Below are 24,171 nucleotides of genomic sequence, written 5' to 3'. Positions count from 1 at the left end.
TGTTACCCTAGGCCTTATACAAAGGCTGGCATCTAGCAGGAGCTCAGGAAAGGGTGGATGGAGCTCCCGGGGCCTGGTTGCCAGCCAGTCTCGGGAGGTTGCTTTGCTCAGTCAAATCGAGGAGATTTGGCCCCAGCCTAGGTCCCGGGACATAACGAAAATGAGGCCCCTTTATCTAGGCTAAACTCACTTGTCTCCTGTCTGCCCGAGATACTCACTCCTCACCTTCCTGCACGCACTTGGCTCTCTCCTTCCTGCTCTGACCCTCAGTTTGCCTCTTCAGAGGCCTATTCCTGAGCGGCCTGTCTCCAGATCAGTCCCCAGGGCCTCTGGGGCAGGGCAGCTTGGCTTTTTCCACCCTCCCCCTCCCCCAGCACCTCCAGCCTGCTAGGACACTCTGCTCCATTGTCTAGCCAGCTGCTCTGTAGTCTGATGTCATCCCCCGGACAGTGGGGCTGGAGACCAGGGATGGAGTGGACCCCGACTAGGGAAGGGGGAGAATAAGTCCACAGCCTTGGTGATTGCCTTAAGCCGTGGGGAACTCCCTCCGTCCCCTTGTCCTGTTGTAAAACAGCCACATGCGTGAGCACGTCCTATGTGCCAGGTACCAGCTCTTGTAAGGCCCACTGCAACTGGAGAAGACAGAAGGCTATTTTGTAGGTAGGAAAACTAAGGCTAGAGGGGATAAGAAACCTGCCCCAAATCGGGTGAGTGGCAGAGCCAAGACTTGAATCCTGCCAGTCTGACTTCAGAGTTTTTAATTTGTTTTGTTTTGTTTTTAAGATGGAGTCTCACTCTGTCACCCAGGCTGGAGTGCAGTGATGTGAGGTCGGCTCACTGCGAACTTCGCCTCCCGGGTTCAAGAGATTCTTGTGCCTCAGCCTCCCTGAGTAGCTGGGATTACAGGCATGTGCCAGCATGCCTGGCTAATTTTTGTATTTTTAGTAGAGACAGAGTTTTGCCATGTTGGCCAGGCTGGTTTCGAACTCCTAACCTCAGGTGATCCATCTGCCTCGGCCTCCCAAAGTGCTGGGATTACAGGCGTGAGCCACCACGCCCAGCCCAGAGCTCATAATGCTCATGTTATGTTGTTTCTCCTAGCACGCAACACACACACACACACACACACACACACACACACACACACCCTGCTCTGGGCTGGGCAGTTGGAGTCTCATTAGGACCCCAAATGTCTCTAAAGAGGCTGCCTCCCGTCAGCACACACAAGCCACCCAGGGCTGTTTACAACCTCCCCGTGTGACAAGTATTTCTATCACACACACAAGCAGTCCTGGCCTACATTCATCAGCCTTCTGCCTACTCATCCTTCAAGACTCAGCTCCTTGGGGAAGCCTCTGCTGTCCCCCGGCTGTGTGAGCACTCCTCTCTGAGTCCCTCTCCCTCTGTGTTTGTGCTGATCCAGATCAGAATCATTGCCTAGGGCCTCCAGGAAGCTGTGAGCCCAGCTCTCAGAGCTCATGGAGGGGCCTGCTGGGTGAAACAGAGGGTCCTGGGAGCAGGGGCCATGCAGTGCTGCTGCGCTGAACAACCACAAGCCTAGAAGGGGCCTCTCTGGGGTCCTCCCTGTTTTCTCCAGCTCCACCTCCTGTTACCTCCTCCTCCTCCTCTTCCTCCGACCTCTCCGAGGAGTCTGAAGCTTCCCTCCTACTCTGGATAATTTGTGATTAATGCAGGCAGGAAGGGTGGCAGGGTTCCTGGGCCCTATTCTTGGCTGTGGCCTCATTCTGGAATGTGCCCTGAGGTCAGGTGACACTTCTCACTCAGGCTGTGTCAGGAGGAAGAGTAAACCTCCAGCCGGCATCTCCTGAGGGAGAGGGCAGGGTGGGCAGGTAGGCAAACCCCTCACCCCTCTCCTGCCTGCCTCCCAGGCTCCCGAGGCCCTCGACCCATTTCAGGGTCACGTTGGAGTCCCTGTGGTTCCATCCCAAATTACCCCGGGACACGGAACTCCACTAGGTCTCCAGCAATACTCTGGCCACCCTCAACCCCACTTGGATGAGGGAAAGCAGAACCCAGCCCAACACAGACTAGCCTCTCCCGGAGGTGGGGCCTCTTCCCAGGTGTCTGTCAGGGGCAAAGCAGGCACTTGTGTGCTTTTGGCCCTTTTCAGGTCTTGAGGACACTGCCAGAGACCCGACCGGAGGAGGTGGACCCACCCCGATAACTTGTTTTCTGTTTTGGTGTGAGGGATGCATCCAATTCTGTCCATAGTCTAAGCGAGAGCAGAGGGTGGTGACTTTATCTCCTTTCTGTGTGGGTAGCCTGGAAGCGAGGAGGGGCCTGGGGTTTTCTCAAGGACCCTGGGCAGGGGAGAAGCACAGTGCCAGCAGTGGGGTGGACGTGAGGATGCTAACCCCTGCGCCAGGCACTTTACGTGGACTGTCCAGTTGAATCCTCCCAACCCTCTGAAGGCACCATATTATTTTACTATTTCACCACTTGGCAGATCACACTCTAAGCTGCAACCTTCAGGAGGGCAAAGACCATGCTTTGTTCACCTGTACGCCAAACACAAACCTGACCATGTTCATTAGGTGTTTGTTGAATGAATAAATGAATGAATGAATGAGGCAAGCCCTATAGGCTTTATGGAGGAAAAGAGGCCCTCTTAGGTGCTATTTTATAGGTGCTGAACCAGAGACTCTAAATGTTTAAAGAACCCAAGGCCATAGGGTCATTCAATGAAAGAGCCAAGATTCAAAGCCAAGTCTGTCTGAGTTCGGTGCCTATACTCTTCTCATGATGTCACATATGTATTTTAACCATCGCAGTTAAAGGTTGAGGACCCCAAATGGCAGTTCCCCCTTCTAAACACCCATAACCACCACTTCCAACTGGTCCTTGACCTCTGGGAGTACCAAGGGTTTATAGAAGTTTTATAAAGCCATACTCTCCAATATTGTTAGTACTGAATTCATGTAAATGAATTTAAATTAAATAAAAATATAAAATTCAGTTCCTCAGTTACACTAGTTATGTCTCAAGGGCCACGTTTCATGTGGCTAGTAGCTGCCATATTGGACAACAGATAGAATATTTCCAACATTACCGGAAATTCTATTGCACACCCCTGTTATAAAAGATTGACACGAAATTCTCTTTACTCCCATTGTCTCATGACCCTGGTCTCAGCCTCAGTATCCCCTCATCTTTTCTCCTGAAAGGCTTATACATCTTTTTTCTTTTTTTTTTTGTTTGAGACAGAGTTTCACTCTCTCACCCAGGCTGGAGTGCAATGGTGCAATCTCGGCTCACTGCAACCTCTACCTCCTGTGTTCAAGTGATTCTCCTGTCTCAGCCTCCCAAGTAGCTGGGATTACAGGCGCCCACTACCACGCCCGGCTAATTTTCATATTTTTTAGTAGAGATGGGGTTACGCCATATTGGCCAGGCTGGTTTCGAACTCCTGACCTCAGGTGATCCGCCTGCCTCAGCCCCCCAAAGTGCTGGGGTTACAGGCGTGAGCCACTGCGCTCGGCCAGGTACACATCTTCATGCAAATAAAGTTCTTGATGGCCTCCCTCAATACCCCAGAGTTCCCAAAGAGGGACACAAATAAGTGCGCGCACACACACACACACACACACACACAATACCAACAGTCACGACATGCAGGTGAAGATGAGTTCTCCAAACTTTTAGCTGAATATGGTAGGGGAGCTGCTGATAGGAAGGAGACAGTGGGAATGAGAGGCTAAGTCCTCCCATGGCACAGCACAGTGCCCATGACGGCTGCTGCCTCCCAGGAATCAGTCTGCCACCAGGCCAGTTATTCAGCAGCTCTTCAGAGACACCAATGCTGCAGCTGTCATCTCGTTTCTTGCATGGAAGTGCTGACTAAAAGTCTAATAATTATTTTGTTAGTGGTCATTGCTGCTATAAGTGAGCTGCATAAGCATTTAAAAAGAGGGCCTGGGGCTCTGTTCCGCAGGATGGGGGTGGTTAAAGATGTCAAGAACAAGGCCTACTTTAAGAGATGCACGGGAAATTTAGAAGATGACAAGAGGGTAAAATTGATTGCTATCCTTGGAAACACTTGGTGATATAGGATAAAAACAAGTACAACATGCCCAAATACAGGAAAAGTCATGTAACTAGTAGAGATATCATTTGTCAGATTACTTATGCTCATATAGAAGGGGATATGATAGTCTATACAGCTTACACACATGAACTGCCAAAATGCAGTGTGAAGGTTGGCCTGACAGATGACGCTGCAGCCTGTTGTACCAGCCAGTGCTGGCCCGCAGGCTTCTCAATAGGTTCGGCATGAACAAGATCTATGATGGCCAAGTGAAGGTGACCAGAGATGAATTGTAATGTGGAAAGCATTGATAGTCAGCCCGGTGCCTTCACCTGCTATTTGGATGCAGGCTTTGCCAGAACTACCATTGGCAATAAAGTTTTTGGGGCCCTGAAGGGAGCTGTGGATGGAGGCTTGTCTAGCCCTCACAGTACCAAATGATTCCCTGTTTATGATTCTGAAAGCAAGGAATTGAATGTAGAAGTGCATCAGAAGTACATCATGGGTCAGAATGTTGCAGATTGGATGCATTACCTAATGGAAGAAGACAAAGATACTTACAAGAAACAATTCTCTCAACACATAAAGAACAGCATAACTCCAGACATGGTGGAGGACATGTGTAAGGAAGCTCATGCTGCTATACAAGAGACTCTAGCTGTGTTAGTCTGTTCTTGTGCTGCTATAAAGAAAAGCCTGAGACTGGATAATTTATGAAGAAAAGAGGTTTAATTGGCAGGCTATGCAGGAAGCATAGCGGCTTCTGCTTCTGGGGAGGCCTCAGGAAACGTACAATCATGGCAGAAGGCAAAGGGGAAGCAGGCACGTCTTACATGGCCGGAGCAAGAGGAAGAGAAAGAGAGGGGGGAAGTGCTACATACTTTTGAACAACCAGAGCTCCTAATAACTTACTCACTATCACGAGAACAGCACCGAGGGATGGTGCTAAACCATTCATGAGAAACCACCCCCATGATCCAATCATCTCCCACCAGGTCTCGCCTCCAACACTGGGGATTAAAATTTCACATGCGATTTGGTGGGGACACAGATACAAACCATATCACCAGTCCATGAGAAGAAGCCCGAGAAAGAAGCTAAAAAGTAGAGATAGAACTGTCCCCAAATGTCCCCTGCCCAGAAGAAAGATTGGGTAGCTCAAAAGAAGGCAAGCTTGTTTTCTCTGAGCCTGCTCTCACAAGAGTAAAGGAGCAGGCTGCTGGGGACTAAACCAAACAACAATTTTCTTTCTGTTTTTTTTTTTTTTTTTTTTTTTGAGATAGGGTCTTGCTCTGTCACTCAGGCTGGAGCTCAGTGGTGCGATCTTGGCTCAGGGCAACCTCCACCTCCCGGGTTCAAGCAATTCTCCTGCTTCAGCCTCCCCAGTAGCTGGGATTAAAGGCACACCCCACCACACCAGGCTAATTTTTGTATTTTTGGTAGAGACGGGGTTTCGACATGTTGGCCAGGCTAGTCTCGAACGCCTGGCCTCAGTTGATCTGCCTGCCTTAGCCTCCCAAAGTACTGAAATTACAGGCGTGAGCCACCACTCCCGACCCGAGACAACAATTTTCTATGAGGATATTTCAGATAAAGACAATCAACATATTAAGCAATAAATAAGTAAATAAATTAATTAATAAATTAATAAGGGACCAGATGTTTTAGGCCTCAAGGTCCCCAAATCTCCTTGCTATCCAGGGTGGGTGGCAGTGAGAAAAGATCACAGTCATGGCAGAGCATGGGCTCAAATACTGGCTTTGTGACTTTGAGTAGTTAACGTCTCTGTGCCTTAGTATTATCATCTATAGCACAGAATAATAATGGTAGCCATAGTACCTCTCCAGGGTAGCCGGTCCTGGGCCTCATTGCTTCAGCTTGTTGGTGATAATTGCTGTTGCATGTCCCTGCCCATGATTGGAGCAAGAACCAGGAGGGGAGAACAGACCCCTCTCTCAGAGCAAAGCCAGAACAGATGCAGTCTCCTTTGCTGACAAGGAAAGAGTCCAGGAGGAGGGTAGCTGGAGAAGAGGGGGGGAGAGGAGGAGGGAGGGAACAAGAAGAAAAAGGAGAAGAGGGACAGGGAGACGCATACACATACGCACACACTTGGGGTTGTGCAGTTGGAGGCCCAGGAAGCAGAGATAAAGTGTAGTAATTTGGTTAGAGATGGGGAACCTCTGAGACCTCCATGGAGGCCCTAAGAACATTCTGAACCCTTCATTCTTGGCTCCAGTACCTTGGGGCACAGAACGAATCTCTCATTGACCCTTTATTTCAAGTGCCACTCTCTATCTCAATGTACCACAAGGGGCAACAGAATAAAAGGGGAAACAGCCTTAGAACCCTAGTATGATCAATAACAGACTCAAAGCAATCTTCACAATCATTACAACCAGCAATTTTACCCTGTGACCCTAATAAGCGCTGAAGCTGGTGTTTATGGATGACTAGAACACAGCTTTAGTGAGACTCACACAGATGGCAACCCATCCCTGTCCCGGGCCTCATAGAAGGTGGGCACCCTTTACCAATTAGATGCCCTTTTGGCAGGGTTAATAATTTCCGTTACTAAGAGCTTACAGCACTTAATATGTGTTCAACATGCATTGTCTCATTAAATATTTACAACCCTGTCATGTGTATATATTTTCACCTCCATTTAATAGTCTGTCCATTTCAGAGATAATGAAACCAAGGCTCAGGGAGATTGAAAAATTTTCCCAAACCTAGGTGTGTCTACAGGACTCCAAAGGCCACATACTCAACCCCATTTGTGATATTTTCCACCACAGATTCAAGAGCAGTCAAGTCTGGTTTCGTCTCATTTTTGTGTCCTTCCTTCTCCCTGCTAATATACCAGGAAGTTTTACTTCCTAGGATTCTCATGAAAAGGCACGTTTATGGCCAGTTGACCTCCCCTAAATAGGCTGAGCACATGTCCTTGAGGCTAAGCCATGGCGGGAGAAGGGGAGGATTTGAGCCCTCTCTCACCAGAGTAAAGAGAGTTCAGGTTATTCAATGTAGGGAAGAGGATGATGCTGAATGCTTTATTTATCTTACATACTCATCACACCAACCCTAACAAGTAGAATTTGGAACTCTTTTACAGATAGGAAATCTGAGGTGGAATCGTTTTAACAGTGCACTGCTACTTAAGGTTGAGTTTGGGATTTGATTCAAAGTCTGACCCCAGGCCAGGCATGGTGGCTCACGCCTATAATCCCAGCACTTTGGGAGGCCGAGGCAGCGGATCACCTGAGGCCTGGAGTTCGAGACCAGCCTGGCTAACATGGTGAAACCCCGTCTTTACTAAAAATACAAAAATATCAGCCAAGTGTGGTGGTGGGCGCCTGTAATCCCAGCTACTCAGGAGGCTGAGGTAGGAGAATCCCTTGAACCTGGGAAGTGGAGGTTGCAGTGAGCTGATATTGCACCACTGCACTCTAGCCCAGGTGACAGAGCAAGACTCTGTCTCAAAGAAAAAAAAAAAAAACAACTCTGACCCCAAAGCCCATGTTCTTTCTCATAGAGGATCACTAGGAGTAATGTTACTTGGAGGCTGAATGAAGCCCCCTACACCACTCTAGAGCATTCTTACATCTGCAGGGAAAATAGTGGAAACATGTGTCCCTGCTGGTCAAGTGGGTGCGAGACAAGGGTCAGACGCTGGTGTCTTCTGTGCCAAAGCAGGATCCACGCTCCGTACAGAGTAGTGATGCTCCCTGAACAGTCCCAGGTCACATGAAGGAGCTTGGCCAGCTTGTGGTGGTATTTTCAGTGGATGACAGAGTGTTCAGCCACAGAGAACTTAGGGAAGCCTGGGGAAGGACATTGCCCAGGGAAGCGACCCAGGCGAAAAGTTATTTGGGAATGTTAATTTCTGGCTGAAATTTGTACAAAGCTTTCCCTTCAAAGCCTCATTCTTTGATTTATGTTCAAACCGGAAGATATTACAGGTGCCCAAAAAGCCAAACTGGAAAAGGAAACTACTGAGCTCCACAGACTTGTTACCTCGGCCAGGGTAGGGTGTGGCGATGGGAGTGGCAACTGGGAGTGAGCTGGGGGTGTCTGAGTTTCTGCAATGAACACACACTTTCCACCACCACCAACTTCTGGAAGGGTGGTACCTGCTGTGAGCCCTGACATCACAAAACCAAAAGAGGCTTTGTCACTAAAGGTAGGAAAACAAATGAGATGACCCCTAGAGGGAGCTTCTAGCCTGAGGAGGTTTCTAGATTAAGCATGAAACTGAAACTGTCTTGAAAGCAAGGAATTTGACATCCCTCTGACACAGCCTGACGCCCCTCTCACTCCCACCTCTTCCTTCCTTGGACTTCTTACCGGTCCTCCCCATCTCACTCCTGGGTTTGATGAATAAAGAAGTTTTAAACTATTTCTCTTTCATAATGTTTCTGTACAAAGCTTGAAACAGTGAAAAAATAAGTTAAAATGTTCAAATTCAAAGCAGCTTCTCCCAGGAGAGATGGACTGGCAGCAGAGCTTCTATTTCTGATTTCCTCTGCCTTTTTCCCCAAGGGTTAGCAGCACACATTCTTCCTACTGTGGATACATCTGATGAAGAACACACACACACACACACACACACACACACACACACACACACCAGGACCAAGGTTTTCCTCTCAACTCCCTGTTCTTTTACTGGAGCTGGGAATTTGAGGGAGCCCAGACTTCTCCAGGTGCTTCCAGTGGACACTGTACCCATTCTTCATAGCTTGATATCTCCTCCCAGATCTAGAATCTCTTAGATAGGCACAGTCTCTCCCTTTTTTTGGTTCATATCCCTACATATTCCTGTGTGTTATGATTATCTGGGCGTGTGTGTTGTTCTTTGCTAGAGCGTAAGCTCCTTCAGCGGTTCTGAAGGATTATATATATCACTACCAGTTCCTAACGCAGGAGATGCTTAATAAATGTGTTGAGTGGATGAATACAGGAGCTGTTTCTAATCATATCTCACCTTGTTTGAGAAAGAATTTAGAGACAAGAATGGAATCTGACCCCAGGGCAGCCACTTGAGTCAACATCACCCTTTTGCTACCACAAGTACTAGTAAAGCTCAGGACCCAAGACTTCAGTATGTGAAGTGCGTATAGCTGCTTCTCAACAAATCTAATCATCCAGAGAGCAGTAGTGATGTAAGTAAGTAAAGCTAGCACGTAGCTCTCAAACTCATATCTTATTCCATTGTGTTTTTGTAGCCGATTTCCCTTTCCTAATTGTGCCTGGCAAAGGCTGATAGTAAAATAAGTTTGGGATTGCTGAGCGAACAATCACAAGTGAGGTTTGCAGGAGAGGGGGACCAGGCACAAAGTGCAGCTTAGATGACTTCTGAACAACCAAGTGTGGCTCGTTTTAGAAAATCGACCTGTTGAGGTCAACCAAAGGAGCAGGATAGTGTAATGGTTAAGGACCATGGACTTTGGAAACAGAATCCCACAGTTCAAATCCTAGCTCCACTGGCTGTGACTGTTGCAAGCTCTCTGCCTCCACTTACGTATCTGTACATGGGAGAAACAGTACAACCTTCAAAGGGTTGTTATGAAGCTGAACTAAATTTAAATGGGGCAGTATCTAGCACATAGTAGATGCATATAAGGGTTGCCATTATTATTACTGAGCTTTTGGGGTTCGTCATTCCCTCTGGATTCTGTCAGACTTTGTGATAGTATAAAAAGCATCCTTCAAATGGCCAGTGCTTTACATAGGAGCAGCTCCCCATCCTCCTTGAAAATCTGGAAAAAAGCATACATACAGTCTTCAGGAAACTGTGGTGTCAGAACTTCTGCAAAGCCTCCTACCGGGGAAACTGATCTCCAGGGCAAGTTGTCAGGCAGTGTATGCGGAAGCTCTCTCCTTTACTATCCTTTCCACCTTTCCCAGGGCCTGGAAGCAAAAGCAGATAGAGGACATACACCCTGGTCCCTTGCCCACTGCCAGACCCTTCTCCTTTGGCAGATGCTCCTGAGGAGAAAAGCTCTCACTTTCAGCTATTTCTTTTACACGGAACACAAAAAGTTCTTTGAACTTTAGTGGTTCAGAAAATAAACAAGAATCTTCTTTCTAAGTCACCAAAAAAAGTTTCCTTCCTTTCTTCCAGACTTTTTCAAGATTCACAAAGCAGAATTTCCCCAGGTAAAATCCTTTATAGCTGTGTGAAAACTGGTTGTTCTCAAAATCTATAAAGAGCCTCTGGTGACACCTTAGTTTCTAGAAAGGTTGACTGCAAAGATTGCAGCTATCTTAAGCCTTGTATTAAAATGGTTTAAGAGATTCCCATCATGTTTTCTGGAAATAAAAAGAAATTAGAATAAAGTAAGTCACCGGGGCTCCACAAAACTTTAGAATGGCAGGTAGTTTGCAAAACTAGGAGAGTTTTTTTTGGAAAAAGAGCTTTGAGGGCAGTAGGCAAATCTGGATAATCAGAGTGAAGAAAGAACAGGTATTCTCATTACAAAACAAAACAAAATTCAACCTTCATCTTTACTAAAAATGCATTGATGGGGCCAGGCGCAGTGGTTCACGCCTGTAATCCCAGCACTTTGGGAGGCCAAGGCGGGTGGATCACAAGGTCAGGAGTTCGAGACCAGCCTGACCAATACGGTGAAACCCCATCTCTACTAAAAATACAAAAATTGGCAGGGCGTGGCGACACGTGCCTGTAGTCTCAGCTACTCAGGAGGATGAGGCAGGAGAATCGCTGGAACCCGGGAGGCAGAGGTTGCAGTGAACTAAGATTGTGCCACTCCAGCCTGGGTGACAGAGCGAGACTCCATCTCCCCACCAAAAAAAAAAAAAAAAAAAAGAAAGAAAAAGAAAAAGAAAAAAGAAATGCATTGATGGCTAGTGGAGGGGTGGCAAGGGAAAGCCATCTGAAAGGAATACCTACATTTAGTGCAAAACAGAAAAAGATGTTCCTATGCCTAAGAACTACAGAACCTGTGTCACAAGGTATCTGGACCCTGTACTAAAATGTACAATATTTGCAGGGCGCGATGATTCCATTTCTTTTTTCTTTTCTTTTCTTTCTTTTTTTTTTTTTTGAGATGGAGTCTTGCTGTGTCGCCCAGGCTGGCATGCCGTGGTGCGATCTCAGCTCACTGCAACCTCCACCTCCTGGATTCAAGCAATTCTCCTGCCTCAGCCTCCCCAGTAGCTGGGATTACAGGCACATGCCACCATGCCTGGCTAATCTTTGTATTTTTAGTAGAGATGGGGTTTCACCATGTTGACCAGGCTGGTCTTAAACTCCTGACCTCATGATCCGCCTGCCTCGGCCTCCCGAAGTGCTGGGATTACAGGCATGAGCCACCACACCCTGCCAATAATTCCATTTCTTAAACCATACTGACATGATACTGATAGTATTCCTTTCTATCAGTATCCAGAAGTCATCCACTTATACTCACCATTTGCTAGAAAACAAGCTAGACTGATGCCATGTCCATTCTTGACACTCTTTCTTTCTGGCCTAAAGGAAGCATGAAATTGTTTTAAGTCAGCCTTCCCACTCCAAAAGGGTGTGCACCATAATTTTCCAGCTTTCTCACTAGCACTAAGAAAGAGGAAAAAAGACCTCAAGAGCTGTAGAAGGGCATGTGGAGAATCAGCGTTTAAAAATAGCTGCAACCTGATGGCTGGGAAGGAAGTTTATGTTTAACATTCAGTGCAAAAAAATAAAATAAAATAAAATCAATGTCTAGCTCATTTTGTCAATGTGGTTTTTCCACAATTATTTTTTGAAACACTTGAAGAGTGTATAGGCAGAAGGGATGCGACCTACGGTATATGCCAAGGTTTGTCTAAAAATATTTTACACCTGTTCTCTGTACTGCACACTGGTCATATTTTATCAGTGAAGTAAGTACTCATCATGCCAGACGGAATGTGTTTTTCCTTCCAAGTCCTCTATGTTTTTCCCTTTGGTAAAGCAAACCTCCTCTTCTTTTCTACCTGCACTAAAATAAAGCTAGCACCATTATCCATATGAGGTATCCACCACCAAGTTACATTTTAACTACTATTCCTCAGGCAATATTGTTTAAATAAGAACAACTATGTCAATATTTTTCACAACAGCATGGACATTTTAACTTAGCAAACTCTTATGGCTGCTCCCAAGAGGAAATGTCAACTAGTATACTGGGTTGCCAATTGTATGAAATAATCAACTTGCCAATTGTGTGAAAAAGAATGCACTGGTTTCCTTCAGTGCCTCCAAACTAGAAATGCAAACTCCACGATATTTATGTTTATGAAAATAATTATATGTATTTTATGAAACATGAGCTTTTAGAATATTACTGTAGAATTTCAATTTTCTGTTGACTCAAATAACTGACAGCAAAATGTGCATATAAGAAGGCAGTTATGATCTTCACTTACTTTCCTGATTTCAAAGGGCAGCAAACATGGCTAGAATTCTGGACTTGATGGCTTCTAAATACTGTGAGCCCCTATGGACACATGTTCTATTAGTTCACTGACAACTCTTAATAGCAAATGATTAGTTCTCATAGCTCCTCAAGGAAGCATATTGGTATCACTGTACTCATTTTGCAGATGAATAAACTGAGCCATCTGAATCAAATGACTTAATACAATTAAGCAAGGAATTTAGACCCATAGTTTCAGTTAGCCACTAGACAGGGACAGCCTCTTGATTAAATGGTTTCATCTGAGGCTTGCCTAGTTGTGAGATAATCTCAAAGTTCTCACTAACAGACTATATATACAAACCAAGTCCTCTAAGATATAAAATCTTAAAACTCAAATACGGAGAAATGGTTAATATAGGTTTTACTATTAATACTTACAACTCAAATTCCATTAATAAGACTTTCAGCCCAATCTAAACCACCTAAAGCTCACTTAAGGGGTCAGCCATATTTGCTCCAGTCAAACGCCAACTAACCCAACAATGTAAATAGTATTTAGTATAACAGGATTTAATCCACATAAAAACTACAGAAGTTCTCCTGAGCCATTTTTAAAATGGGCTTTTCTCTTTACTGTGCAAACATGTTCAAAACTAATAGCAACAATCAAAGGTATGTAAGCTTGTCCACAACAGCTCATGCTTCTAAAATGTGACTTTTTATTTTAAACCAAATTGGTTTTTTTTTTTCAAGAAAGGCTTTCAGAATGAGTTTGAAATGAGAAGTCAATTTGTTTCTTTAATGTTTTAAAACTGGCTGGTCATGATGGCTCACGCCTGTAATTACAGCACTTTGGGAGGCCACAGTGGGTGGATCACTTGAGCCTGGGAGAGTTCAAAATCAGCCTGGGCAACATGGTGAGACCCCAAATCTACTTTAAAAACTATAATTTAAAAAAAAAAGTTTTTAATGTTTTGAAATAAAAGTAAAAAGACCATGAATCACAATATTTATATGTACAGAAATCCTTAAGGTAGCTTTTCAAAGTAATTTAAAAACAAATCATAGGTACTAGAAACACATTGTTTGAAGGTAGGTCACTTGGCCTTGCTTTAGAGTGTTTATCAATAAGCACAGACAAGGAATGGTTGTGAAAATAGCCACAGGAGGTTAACGGTTACAACTTTACTTGTAACCGGCCACTAAATCTACAGTCAGGGAATCATCCAGTGGTTCTGAAAAGAGATGTAATTTATATGACTGAATTATGAAAACCAACAAAACTAGAGCATTGCTGGGTGCAGTGACTCACGCCTGTAATCCCAGCACTTTGGGAGGCCGAGGCGGGCAGATCACCTGAGGTCAGGAGTTTGAGACCAGCCTGGCCAACATAGTGAAACCCTGTCTCTATTAAAAATACAAAAATTAGCCGGGTACTCAGGAGGCTGAGACAGGAGAATCACTTGAACCTGGAAGGTGGAGGTTGCAGTGAGCCAAGATCACGCCACTGCACTCCAGCCTGGGCAACACAGCTAGACTCCATCTCAAAAAAAAAAAGAAAAAAAGAAAAGAAAAAAAAAAAAACTAGAGCATTGATATAACAATGATTTCTAAAAACATTTCCCTATTGCCTATGAGTTCAGTTTATAACCAATGGAAATACAAAGTCTCACTCAAAACATCATCATGGCATATTCTGAGCATGGTTAACAGCCTTCCACTAGACCCTTCTCATTAACACTTTTGTAAAGATTCTGCAAATTACATAGCTAATACATCAAAAATGGTGCTATTACCCTGACTTCAAATCAGAATAACAACTAATCTGAGGGAACAAAGCATAGTGCTTAGGAGCATGAACTCTGGAACTCACTACCTGAGTTTGAATCGCCAAGTCCGCCATGTATTGGCCATGCAATCTTGGGTCAGTGAAGCTTTCTGTGCCTCAGTCCCACCCCTCTGCCCCCAACCCAGTCTGTAAACTGGGTTAGAACTACACTTGACACACAGTAAGTGCTATATGTTTATTTCCTGATTTAAAAGATTAAAAAAAAAATGGCTCCAACTACATGTTTACATAAGCCACTCAAAAATGGCTTCAAACTGGGCATGCAATTGGAAAATGTGCTAATTTTCCAATTGTATGCCCACAGATAATTGATCCTAAATCCTTTAAACAACAAGATGTAATCTTCCTAATATACCATAAAAACTAAAGCACTCTGATCTCAAATGACCTCCTGGGCCAAACTGATTAAGCATCAACTGATTGATACACTTAACAACGCAATGGGTTTTATTCAGCAGTGACCATTTTACATACTTGTCTTCTGTTTTCCTTGTATCTGTTCTTGCACTAGAGTTGTTACCCAGCATCTGACAAAAACATGCATTTCCAGTCAAGCAAGGATACATATCTGATGTTCCATGCCTATGCTATTTTCTGTTTGTGTAGGGAAAGGATATAAAGGAAGGTTACCAACTGGCATTTTACTTCATTAGCTTAAGTATGTCCAATGAGACATACTTTGTTTCTTTCTGTGTTACAGTGACTTATTTTAAAATAATCAAAGTCCTGAAGATTTGTTAAGTCTCTCAATTAAAATGCCAGTACCTAAGACATGTATATGGGAATGGGATTTACACCCAATTGGAAAAACATTATTTTATTTTTTTGAGACTGAGTTTGGCTGTTGTCACCCAGGTTGGAAGGTAATGGCGCACTCTTGGCTCACTGCAACCTCCGCCTCTGGGTTCACGCGATTCTCCTGCCTCACCCTGCCAGCCTGTAGCTGGGACTATAGGCGCACGCCACCACACTGGCTAATTTTGTGTTTTTAGTAGAGATGGGTTTCTTCATGTTGGCCAGGCTGGTCTCAAACTCCTGACCTCAAGTGATCCACCTGCCTCAGCCTCCCAAAGTGCTGGGATTACAGGTATGAGCCACAGCACCTGCCCTGGAAAAACATTTTAAACTCAGAGTACCTTTAGTTTCACCTTTAAAACCTAAGTTAATCACAGTATATATTGTTATATTTAAGGAGGCATTTTGAAGAAGGCCTATATTTACATTTGCCATCTATTATAGGCAAAAAGGAGATTTCACAATGTACCTGATTTCAGAAAAGACAAGGCAGGGCAGAGAAGGAATACACTAAACTTAGAAAGCCATTTTTTTGGTATAATATTCCTTACTCATCCATGAGCTATGAAATCTGTAAGGCAACATTTTGGACACTGAGGGTACTCAGAGGCTGCTACAGTATCTGTAGTTATAGGAGTCAAAAAAATGGGAAAGGCCTATGAAAATAATGAATTCATCAAATTGTCAACCGAAACAGTCTCCACACAGAGTCAAAAGCGTGATAGCACCATGGGGAGAAAATGACTTGGAACTAAGATGTAAGCTTTTCTCAGATGTGCCAGACAAAAGCACCTTTTAAAAAATTCCCATTCCTAATGAACAAAAAGGGCATGAAAACAGGGCCCTTGTTCATTTTTTTAAAAATTATGAAGTCCTCGCCGGATGCATTGGCTCACGCCTGTAATCCCAGCACTTTGGGAGGCTGAGGCGGGGGATCACTTGAGGTCAGGAGTTCGAGACCAGCCTGGTCAACATGGTGAAACCCTGTCTCTACTAAAAATACAAAAATTAGCCAGCGTGGTGGCAGGCACCTGTAGTCTCAGCTACTCAGGAGGCTGAAGGAGAATCACTTGAACCCGGGAGGCGGAGGTTGCAGTGAGCCGAGATGGTGCCACTGCACTCCAGCCTGGGTTACAGAGCAAGACTCCATCTCAAAAAAAAAAAAAAAAAAAAAATTCTATTGTTTATGTACTGTCCAACTGCCTTATGATTTTCAGAAAAAGCACATTATACTTGAGCCTTTCTTCATTTATAAGCAGAGTTTTCTCCCAAGTCTGTAACTTTATCAAAGTCTGTAGCAGAAACTAGTGCTTAAAGCCATTACCCCGATTGTTCTTACAGCTATTCAAACTTCGTGATCACAAAAGCATGTAAGTGGTGTTGGCAGACCAGATCTCTGCTGCTTGCACCCAGTATTCCAATACTTCTTCATAGCCTCATTCTGTCCACTAAAGAACAAAAGCCTCACCATGGAGCTGACAAACAGCTTAGCTCTGTTATTTCCAGTGCTTGTTTCCTTAAAACCTTTTATTGCTCTACACTGCATGGGTAAATGACAAAAGGCTTTTGTAGACTGGTGTCCAAAAAGCTCATGAGACCAAATTTATTTCACTGGTAACCCAGGCAGTGCTGGTTTCTTACTATAAAAGTACATATAAAGTTTTTTAAGACAGCTTTCTCACCAATACTGTGTCAACACTGTATCAATGGACATTTTTAACTTTTCTCACCAATACTATGTCAATACTGTATCGATTGACATTTAGTGAAATGACTCATTTAACTTTAGTGGTCTTCCAACTCCTCAGTTTTAAAAAATTCCATCCTTACCAAGTCTCTCCAATTTGATACAATGTCAATCTCTCTAAATCCTTCAAACCAGCAGGCCACTCACAAAAAATTAAATACATAAGCGTTTTTGCTGGGAAAATGAAAATCCTAACATCTAACAATCTGTCCAACTGTGAATAGATTTTGACCTTAAGTTCTCTAGCTACGTGCAATGGCTAAACTTTAAAGATTAGTAAACTGATGTAAATTTTTCTTTTTAAAGTTCAGTCAGCCACTTTGTCCGAGCAAAAACAGAAAACTGATCCAATGCTCTCTCCATATAAATTTCAAACAAATCATCTCAGATTACACGAAGAAATTTCATCTTATCACCTGACTCCCCCATGTCAGCATGACATTTTGAAACTTGCTGTATAGCTAACCTTACCATACCATCTCTATCATGGGGTAGACAAATGTGGGCTGAAGAAGGCTGTTAAAAAAAAATAAAGTTGTCCCAAGCACTGGTCAGGCTATAGTTTTGATAGCATTTTTTATGTGGCAAACCACGATCTGGTGCATTAGTAGAGCAACTGCTTTCCATTATTCCTTCCTGACTCCATGAGTCAGGCCTTTTTCCATCATTAGCATTTACAACGGAATAACTCCAGAGGTCGATCTTTAGAAAACACTTAAAAACAAAGACCACAATAGGCGTTTTTAATTTTAAAGAATTTTAATACAAACTTAATATAAACTATTTCAGTCCCTCTTAACATGTAAGACACTGACTCAAAATACTTTTTTATACCTTTTTTTCAAGTATTGCACAATATAGGTACAAAATTAATATTTACGATTACATTTTTCTTCCATAATATATAGCAAAAATCTTTAAACTTTTAACAGAAAATACATTTTTTTGAAAAAAGCAAATATTCGTACATTTTAATTCCACCACTAAAGGAATATCCTGTACACAATTTTTAGAATAGTTGATGTCTTTAAGATGGATATTGTACAATTTCAGTAAAAAAAATACAACATGAAGCTGCTGCTGTCACAGATCACTGTAGTAAAAAGATATAAATGCAATACCATGTCGTAGAAACAATATATATATATCCTCTGATATTTTACAAACTTTGTACTAAATTAAATTATACAATTAGAAAAGACCAATAAACCCACTTATTAGTGCCAATTTTTATAAAAAAAAAATCAGCCATGTCCTTGCTATATCTTAAATACTGTAAGAGGCCATATCTGAGAGTATACTTTAAAATATACAGTCAGTATAAAATAACTTTGTGCTTGGTTGGCAAATGAAAAATGATGCATGTTTTATTATTATTATTTTTTAACCAAGCTTGAATGTATCCTTACTATAAGCTTAAAAAAAAAAATTCTCAAGGAGGTAAAAAAAAAACCAAAATCCCCCTTGGGCCCGTGCATTTTAACTTGTACGATACATTTTCTTTTTTTCAGTTAGCCATAACAGGCTGGAATTGCTGGTTAGAATACTGCATGTTATTTAAGCTAAAATTCAAGCCATCTACAAAAGACTTCTCATTGAGGCCTCCATAGGCCGCAAACACATCAAAGGCATTACTGTACTGGAGAGGACTGAGATTAAGGGGGCTGTCACCTGGGAACATTCCATTGGTACTACTACCTTGACCCTGCATATTAGGAAAAATAAATTCCTTGGCATTAGGAGAAAGAGCAGAGGTTTTCTGCTGTTGTTGCTGCTGTGGTGGTGGCGGTGGCGGTGGCGGCTGGGCTGGCTGCTGCTGTTGCTGTGGCTGCTGCTGGCTACCCAAGCCAAGCCCATACAGAGAGTGCATTGAGGAAGAGATGGCTTTCTGCTTCAAGAGGTCATTCACATTCAAGCCGAGGTTGATAGGAGAAGTACGTGCAACCTTGTTGCTACGGCCGCTATTCTTCATTTTGGTAGAGCCGAACTTGGTGGCAGCAAAAGTGGCAGTGGTAAAGGTTAAAGGCTGAGTGGACCGGGGCATGAAGGTAGGGCTTACAGCAGCAGAGTGACCAAAAGGAGGCGATGGAGAGCTGGACACTGATGAGGCTGGGTCACTTATGGGCATAAAAACCTGGGCCTCTGGGTTAAAGCTGTTTTTGATCTCCTTATCCAACTCACATCCATTTTCATTATTATCATCCACGTAAAGCACCTTCACTGGTCCCTTTTCACCAATTTGGTAAGAAACCTCAAATGGGTCGATCCAAACACTAAGATCCTGTGGCAGATTGCCACGAACATCATCAATGTCCAAACCACTCTCTTTGGATGCTTGTTCAATCACTGGGTCCACTTTCTCCCCTATGTGTATACATCTAAACCCCGATCCTTTGTATGGCTTTTCAGGATACCAGTGCCCTTCATATTTCTTCTTAAGAAGTCTTTCAAGTTCTTCACCAAAAATGTTGACACGTCTCCTGGGAAGCTTATTGTACAAATATGAAATAATAAAATTTAGTGCTACTTGGATTTCAAGCTGCATAGCTGCTACGCCACAAAATTAGGTTTCAACTCCCCCACCAAAAAAAAAAAAAAAAAAAAAAATGTTCAGTTTGTGGCAGAGAAACAAATTTTCATTCAAAGTGCTGGTATTAGTAGATTATCCTTCACCTTGAGTGATCTTGTTCCTTAAAACAAAACAAAAGCAAACATATCCAAATAAGATAAAGGTAATATAAGTCCCACGACCTTTCCCCCCACAAAGTAATTTCACCTTAAAAAATGTCTAATATCCAGTGTTAGTTTGCTAAGGATAAAAAGAAGAAGAAAATGTCTACTAGGACAGAAAGCCTGAAAACTGTAAATAGTACAAAATATAAAATAGAAAATTGTTGATTAAAGTTTAAAATCACACAGGAAAATGTAGATTTACAGATGAAATAATGTTTTTAAAAGCCTGTTTCTGAATAGAGTTCTAAGAAGAAATATCACTACAACATGTATTCTTCTCCCCTCAATTCTCACAAGAATATTTATTGTACTCAGCATCCTCCCCCCACCCCCATATATATAGATGCCACTTTTAGGTAGTAATTTTTATTGTTATTCACCAACTTAGAAGTGAATCCACGTTTTAGTTTACTTTGGACATATACTATTTAAATCTGCTCTGTCATTGACATTTAAAAATCTGGTAAGTTAGGAAAATCATTTTAATTTCCATAGTACATGATGCTAAAATTAAAGACACTGAGTACTAAATGAATTTCATCCTAGTGAATAATTATGAACCAAATTATTCTATATAGTTTCGGCCTTAAGTGTATAAAGAGCACACAATATAACCAAATCCAGCTTCTCTGGGTCTTTTGTTTTCAATGTGTATTTTTCTAAATCTGAAAATACCTATTAGGTAGCAAGTATAACAAAAGCAACGACACAAATTAAAACTACTGATTATTCTGTTTAAAGGCCAGGGTTTCTGAGTTTTAGTCTGATTTTTAAAAACCTCCGTCCGTCCTCCCTTCCTCCCTCCCTCCCTCTCACGGTAACAGCCGGAGAAGCAAGTATGGTAAGGTCGACCTTTAAACGTTTGCTGGATCAGCACTGGGTGGGGATAAGAAAAGATCAAGGGCAAACAGAAGATATTTGTGAAAGGGATCTATTTGCACACTGAAGTTGATTTAAAAGGACGTTTAAAAATCAAGTTGGTTTTAATTCGTCTGTTCTATTTTCCATATTCGTGGTAACAAAGGGAAAAAGAATCCCTGGCTACCCCCAAACTACAAACACTTTCCAAGTCAAAAGCCTGAGTGCCGGCAGAGGCAGCTGATTAAGCCCAATTGCTTGAAGGTGCAGCCGAGCAAAATTCAGGCTCGGTGGAAGGTAGTTACAAAGCAACGCCTTAAGACAGGCAGGAGTGTGAAGAATTACATAAACAGCCAGTTAGATCTCATTAGATTTCTGCTCACAGCCCTTGGAGCCCAAGCGCTACAGCAGCAGCAACAGCAAGAGGAGGTGGAGGTGGAGGAGGAAGAGAGTACGAGCCTCCTTGGAGGAGGAGGAGGAAGGCCCGGGAAATGGAAGAGCAACCTCTCCCGGCTGGGCACCCAGCACCGAGCAGGTCGGGGCGCCGGGTCAGCCGCTCCCCTCCCCCGCCGTAACCCGACCCGCCGCTCCCCGCCCCGCGGCCCCCGCCCCGGGCTCCTGGGACCCGGTCAGAGCCTGGGGGAGCACCGGTTCCCCGGCACCATTTTCAGCCTCGCGGCCACCGGCCCCTCGAACCCCAGCGTTCCACCGCGAGCTCGTCGCTCCCCCGGGCGCCCCAACCCCCCGATTCCCGTCAGCACGCCCCGGGCCGCCCGTCCCCGGTCAACTGCCCGAGCCGAGCCCGACGCGTCGGTGGCCCCTCGGAGCCGCTCCCCTCGGGTCCCGGCGCTGGCCCCTCGGCGCCCAGGGCCGCGACCCCGCAGTCCCCGAGCTCCCGAGGGCCCGGAGCTCGACGCCGCTGCAGCCCCTCCTCCGCCGCCTGGGCCCGGGGCTCCTGTCTCCTTGCCAACCCCGCCCGGCGCCCCGAGATACTTACGGGCTGCTTCGGGGCGGCTTGGACCACAGACCCGCGGCTGGGCGGGGAGCAGCGCGGCAGGGCGGGGGCGCGGGAGGGTCGGGAGCGGCGAGCTTGCCGAGTGCAAGACGTCGCCGCTGCGGGGCTGAGGGCAGAGGACGGAGGCCTCGGGCGGGCCTTGGGAGCTCGCCGATGGTGGCTCGGGGTGGCGGGCACGGGGGTCAGACGAGCGCGCTCACTTCTCCACACAGCCCGGTGCCCGGCCCAGCGTCCCCGTAGTGCGCCCGCTCCACGCCGGGCCAGAGCTTCGCTCCTTCTGCCGCGGCGCGCGCCCCGCCTCTCGTTTTATGGCTTCCTCCCCGCCCCCATCCCCCTCCGTCGGGGTGCGCGCGCCCGCCAAGCGTCACACAGCTCCGGCGGCGCAGCCATTCCCCGCGCTCCCCGCCCCGCACCCCGGTCCCCCGCCGGCCGGCTCCGCCCCTGCCCTGCCCCCCGACGCCATTGGCCAAGTCCCGCCTGCCCCTGTCCCGACGCGCGGTGGACGCAGGGGTGGGGAAGCCGCACCCTCCGGGCTCCAGGAGGGCCAATGAACCGACAATCGGAGCACTGGGGACGGAATGAAGAGAACGTTTGGAAAGAGACTATGGGGGGAGACGTGCCAAAAAGAAAGGGGTGGGGTAGGGCGGCTGACGCCCGGTTTAGGCAGAGGGCGCCGGGCAGACGGGGAGGAGGGCGAAGCCGGTGGCGAAGCGGCCGAGGAGAACCGGGGTTGGAGGAGCCCAGGACTCTGGGAGGGCGGCAAGGGTACCCAGAAAATGCCCTTTCCGCGTGGGGCTGCAGCCAAGGAGGATCCCGCTCGTGGAATAGCTACTAAATCAGCCTCCAGCCCACCCCAGGGCGGGGTAGAGAAAGGGCAAACTGTGACCGGGATTCGTGCACCCGATTAATTGAATATTAATCACCCTAAGGCCTAGGCCAACGGCCACCCAGACAGTGGCAGCTGCAGAACCCAAAGCTGTGGAGCCGGGCTGGGGGTGGGGAAGGGAGGCCGCCACAGCTCCCGCCCCGCCGGCAGTTTAACTGCTTCCGCAGCCTCAGGCCTCCCGGTGAGACCCTGGCTGCGACTCGGATCCGTTTATTCCAAATGTCCCAGCCCACGCCGTGCCCAGGGTGTGGCGACACGAGGCCAAATTGCGTATGTATCTGTGTCCATGTCTACACACACACGCATGTGTGCATTTCTAGGGCTTGCTGGAACGCAGGTACACAGAATAAACGCGGTGCCTGCCTGTAGAGTGCGTTTAAGATCATTCTCTGCTGAAATATGTGCGGGTACCTAGGGAGTGGGGTAAGAGAGGGACTCGTGGCGGGGGGCGGTAAGTGCCTTTTTCACAACCTGCCCCAGAGAAATACACGAAATTACATCGAGAGTGGAATCGAGCGTCCCTCTCAGCTAAAAATACTACTCACAGGTAGCAACGACGCCTGATTGGCCGCGCTGGTCCCTTCGCAACCAAGCGATTGGCTGCCTGGTATCCAGGAGACCGACGTCAAACTCCGACTGGGAAAAGGGGAAAGTCGGGGGGGAACCAAGGAGGGGATGGGGAGAAAGAAGCAATGAATGAAACGCCCATCGCCTGGCCTTCCCCTTTCCCCTTTCCCCTTTCCTCTCCATTCTTGGAGCACTTCCTGGGAAAACACCCATTGGGGCGCCGCCTTCCCCTCCAAACGGGGCCTGCACTCTCAACCTGCTATAAGGAAGTTAAACCGCAGCTCACCGAGGAGTAGGGTGTCTACGGTGCAGGCCCGTGTAGACCAGCTGTGCTCCTCGGGCACAAACCCGCTGTACATGTCAGGCCTAGAAGCTTTCGACTTTATGGACGCAAAATCTGGTTGGAGCCGCCTTCTCCACCCTGACTCTCCCGCCTCTCCCTTTTAGAAGGAACCGCATTGAGAAAGGGTATTTCTGAAGGCTCAATGCGTAGGAGAAGGGGAGGGAAGATGGGTTTGTGGAATGGGCTGAGGGTGGGGAGTGATCAGGTGACTTATTTCATGTTTGTTGTACAAATTCCTAAAACATAGTTTTACTAAGTCCTTAAATTATGATTAATGTGATTTTTTTTTTTTTTTTTTTTTAGTGTTTGGGTTTTTTAGTTGCAAACAAGAGTGGAATTGAACTGTGAAAGTATGGCAAAACTGTGAAAGCATTTAAATGAAAATGTCCCTTCCTCTGCATTGAAATGTCATCAAAACGTCAAATATAAATGATTTGTTCAGTTTTATTATTTGTTTTTGGTTTTCTGTAATGACAATTCCATCTGTAATAAAAGTGAGTTAAATTTTCTAATTAAGCACAGAAATTTCAAGAAACTAGATAGGATATTCTTGGAATGCCTTATCAAAAGAAACACTTAATTTTTCACGTGTTCTAGAAGCACAACTTCTCTTACCATTAGGCAAATAATGGTACTATACTAAACATCTAGAATTGCGGGACCATGTGTGTTGATTAGTAATTTTATATTTGGGGGCTGCATATTAGGCGTGGCTGAGATTAAAATGTGTAAAGATACATGAATTGTAATTTTGTCAAACTTATCTGTACTTTTCAAGAATTCTCTCAAGAGAAGGTACAAGTTCTCTTTTCTGAGTGTCTTCAATCTGTAATTCCAGGTTTAAAATATGAGAGCAGTCATCTGATAGGTACTGATTAAATATCAGTAGCATTAAAAGCATTTTTAAGTCAGAAATGTAGATGTCAAAAAT

General features: G+C 45.2%; 1 protein-coding gene and 1 long non-coding RNA gene across 2 annotated transcripts; one reads left to right on the top strand and one right to left on the bottom strand.

Annotated features, from left to right (window-relative positions):
- Positions 1-17,578: 17,578 nt before the first annotated feature.
- TOB1 (transducer of ERBB2, 1) lies at positions 17,579-21,721 on the bottom strand. Its single transcript, XM_009190248.3, has 2 exons — positions 21,427-21,721; positions 17,579-19,528 (listed from the first exon to the last, which is right to left on the bottom strand). Exon 2 carries the CDS (start codon positions 19,381-19,383, stop codon positions 18,346-18,348), a length of 1,038 nt encoding a protein of 345 aa, XP_009188512.1. The 5' UTR covers positions 19,384-19,528; positions 21,427-21,721; the 3' UTR covers positions 17,579-18,345.
- Positions 21,722-21,910: 189 nt separating this feature from the next.
- LOC101012938 lies at positions 21,911-23,687 on the top strand. The gene is made up of 2 exons (XR_639088.3): positions 21,911-23,365; positions 23,544-23,687. It is a non-coding gene; the product is annotated as an uncharacterized LOC101012938 (long non-coding RNA).
- The last annotated feature ends 484 nt before the right edge of the window (positions 23,688-24,171 follow it).

Source organism: Papio anubis, chromosome 17 (genome assembly GCF_008728515.1).
Source record: "Papio anubis isolate 15944 chromosome 17, Panubis1.0, whole genome shotgun sequence".
NCBI classification, from domain to species: Eukaryota; Metazoa; Chordata; class Mammalia; order Primates; family Cercopithecidae; genus Papio; species Papio anubis.
Note: the sequence above shows the minus strand (reverse complement) of the source record. Positions and strands in the feature narration are given on the sequence as shown.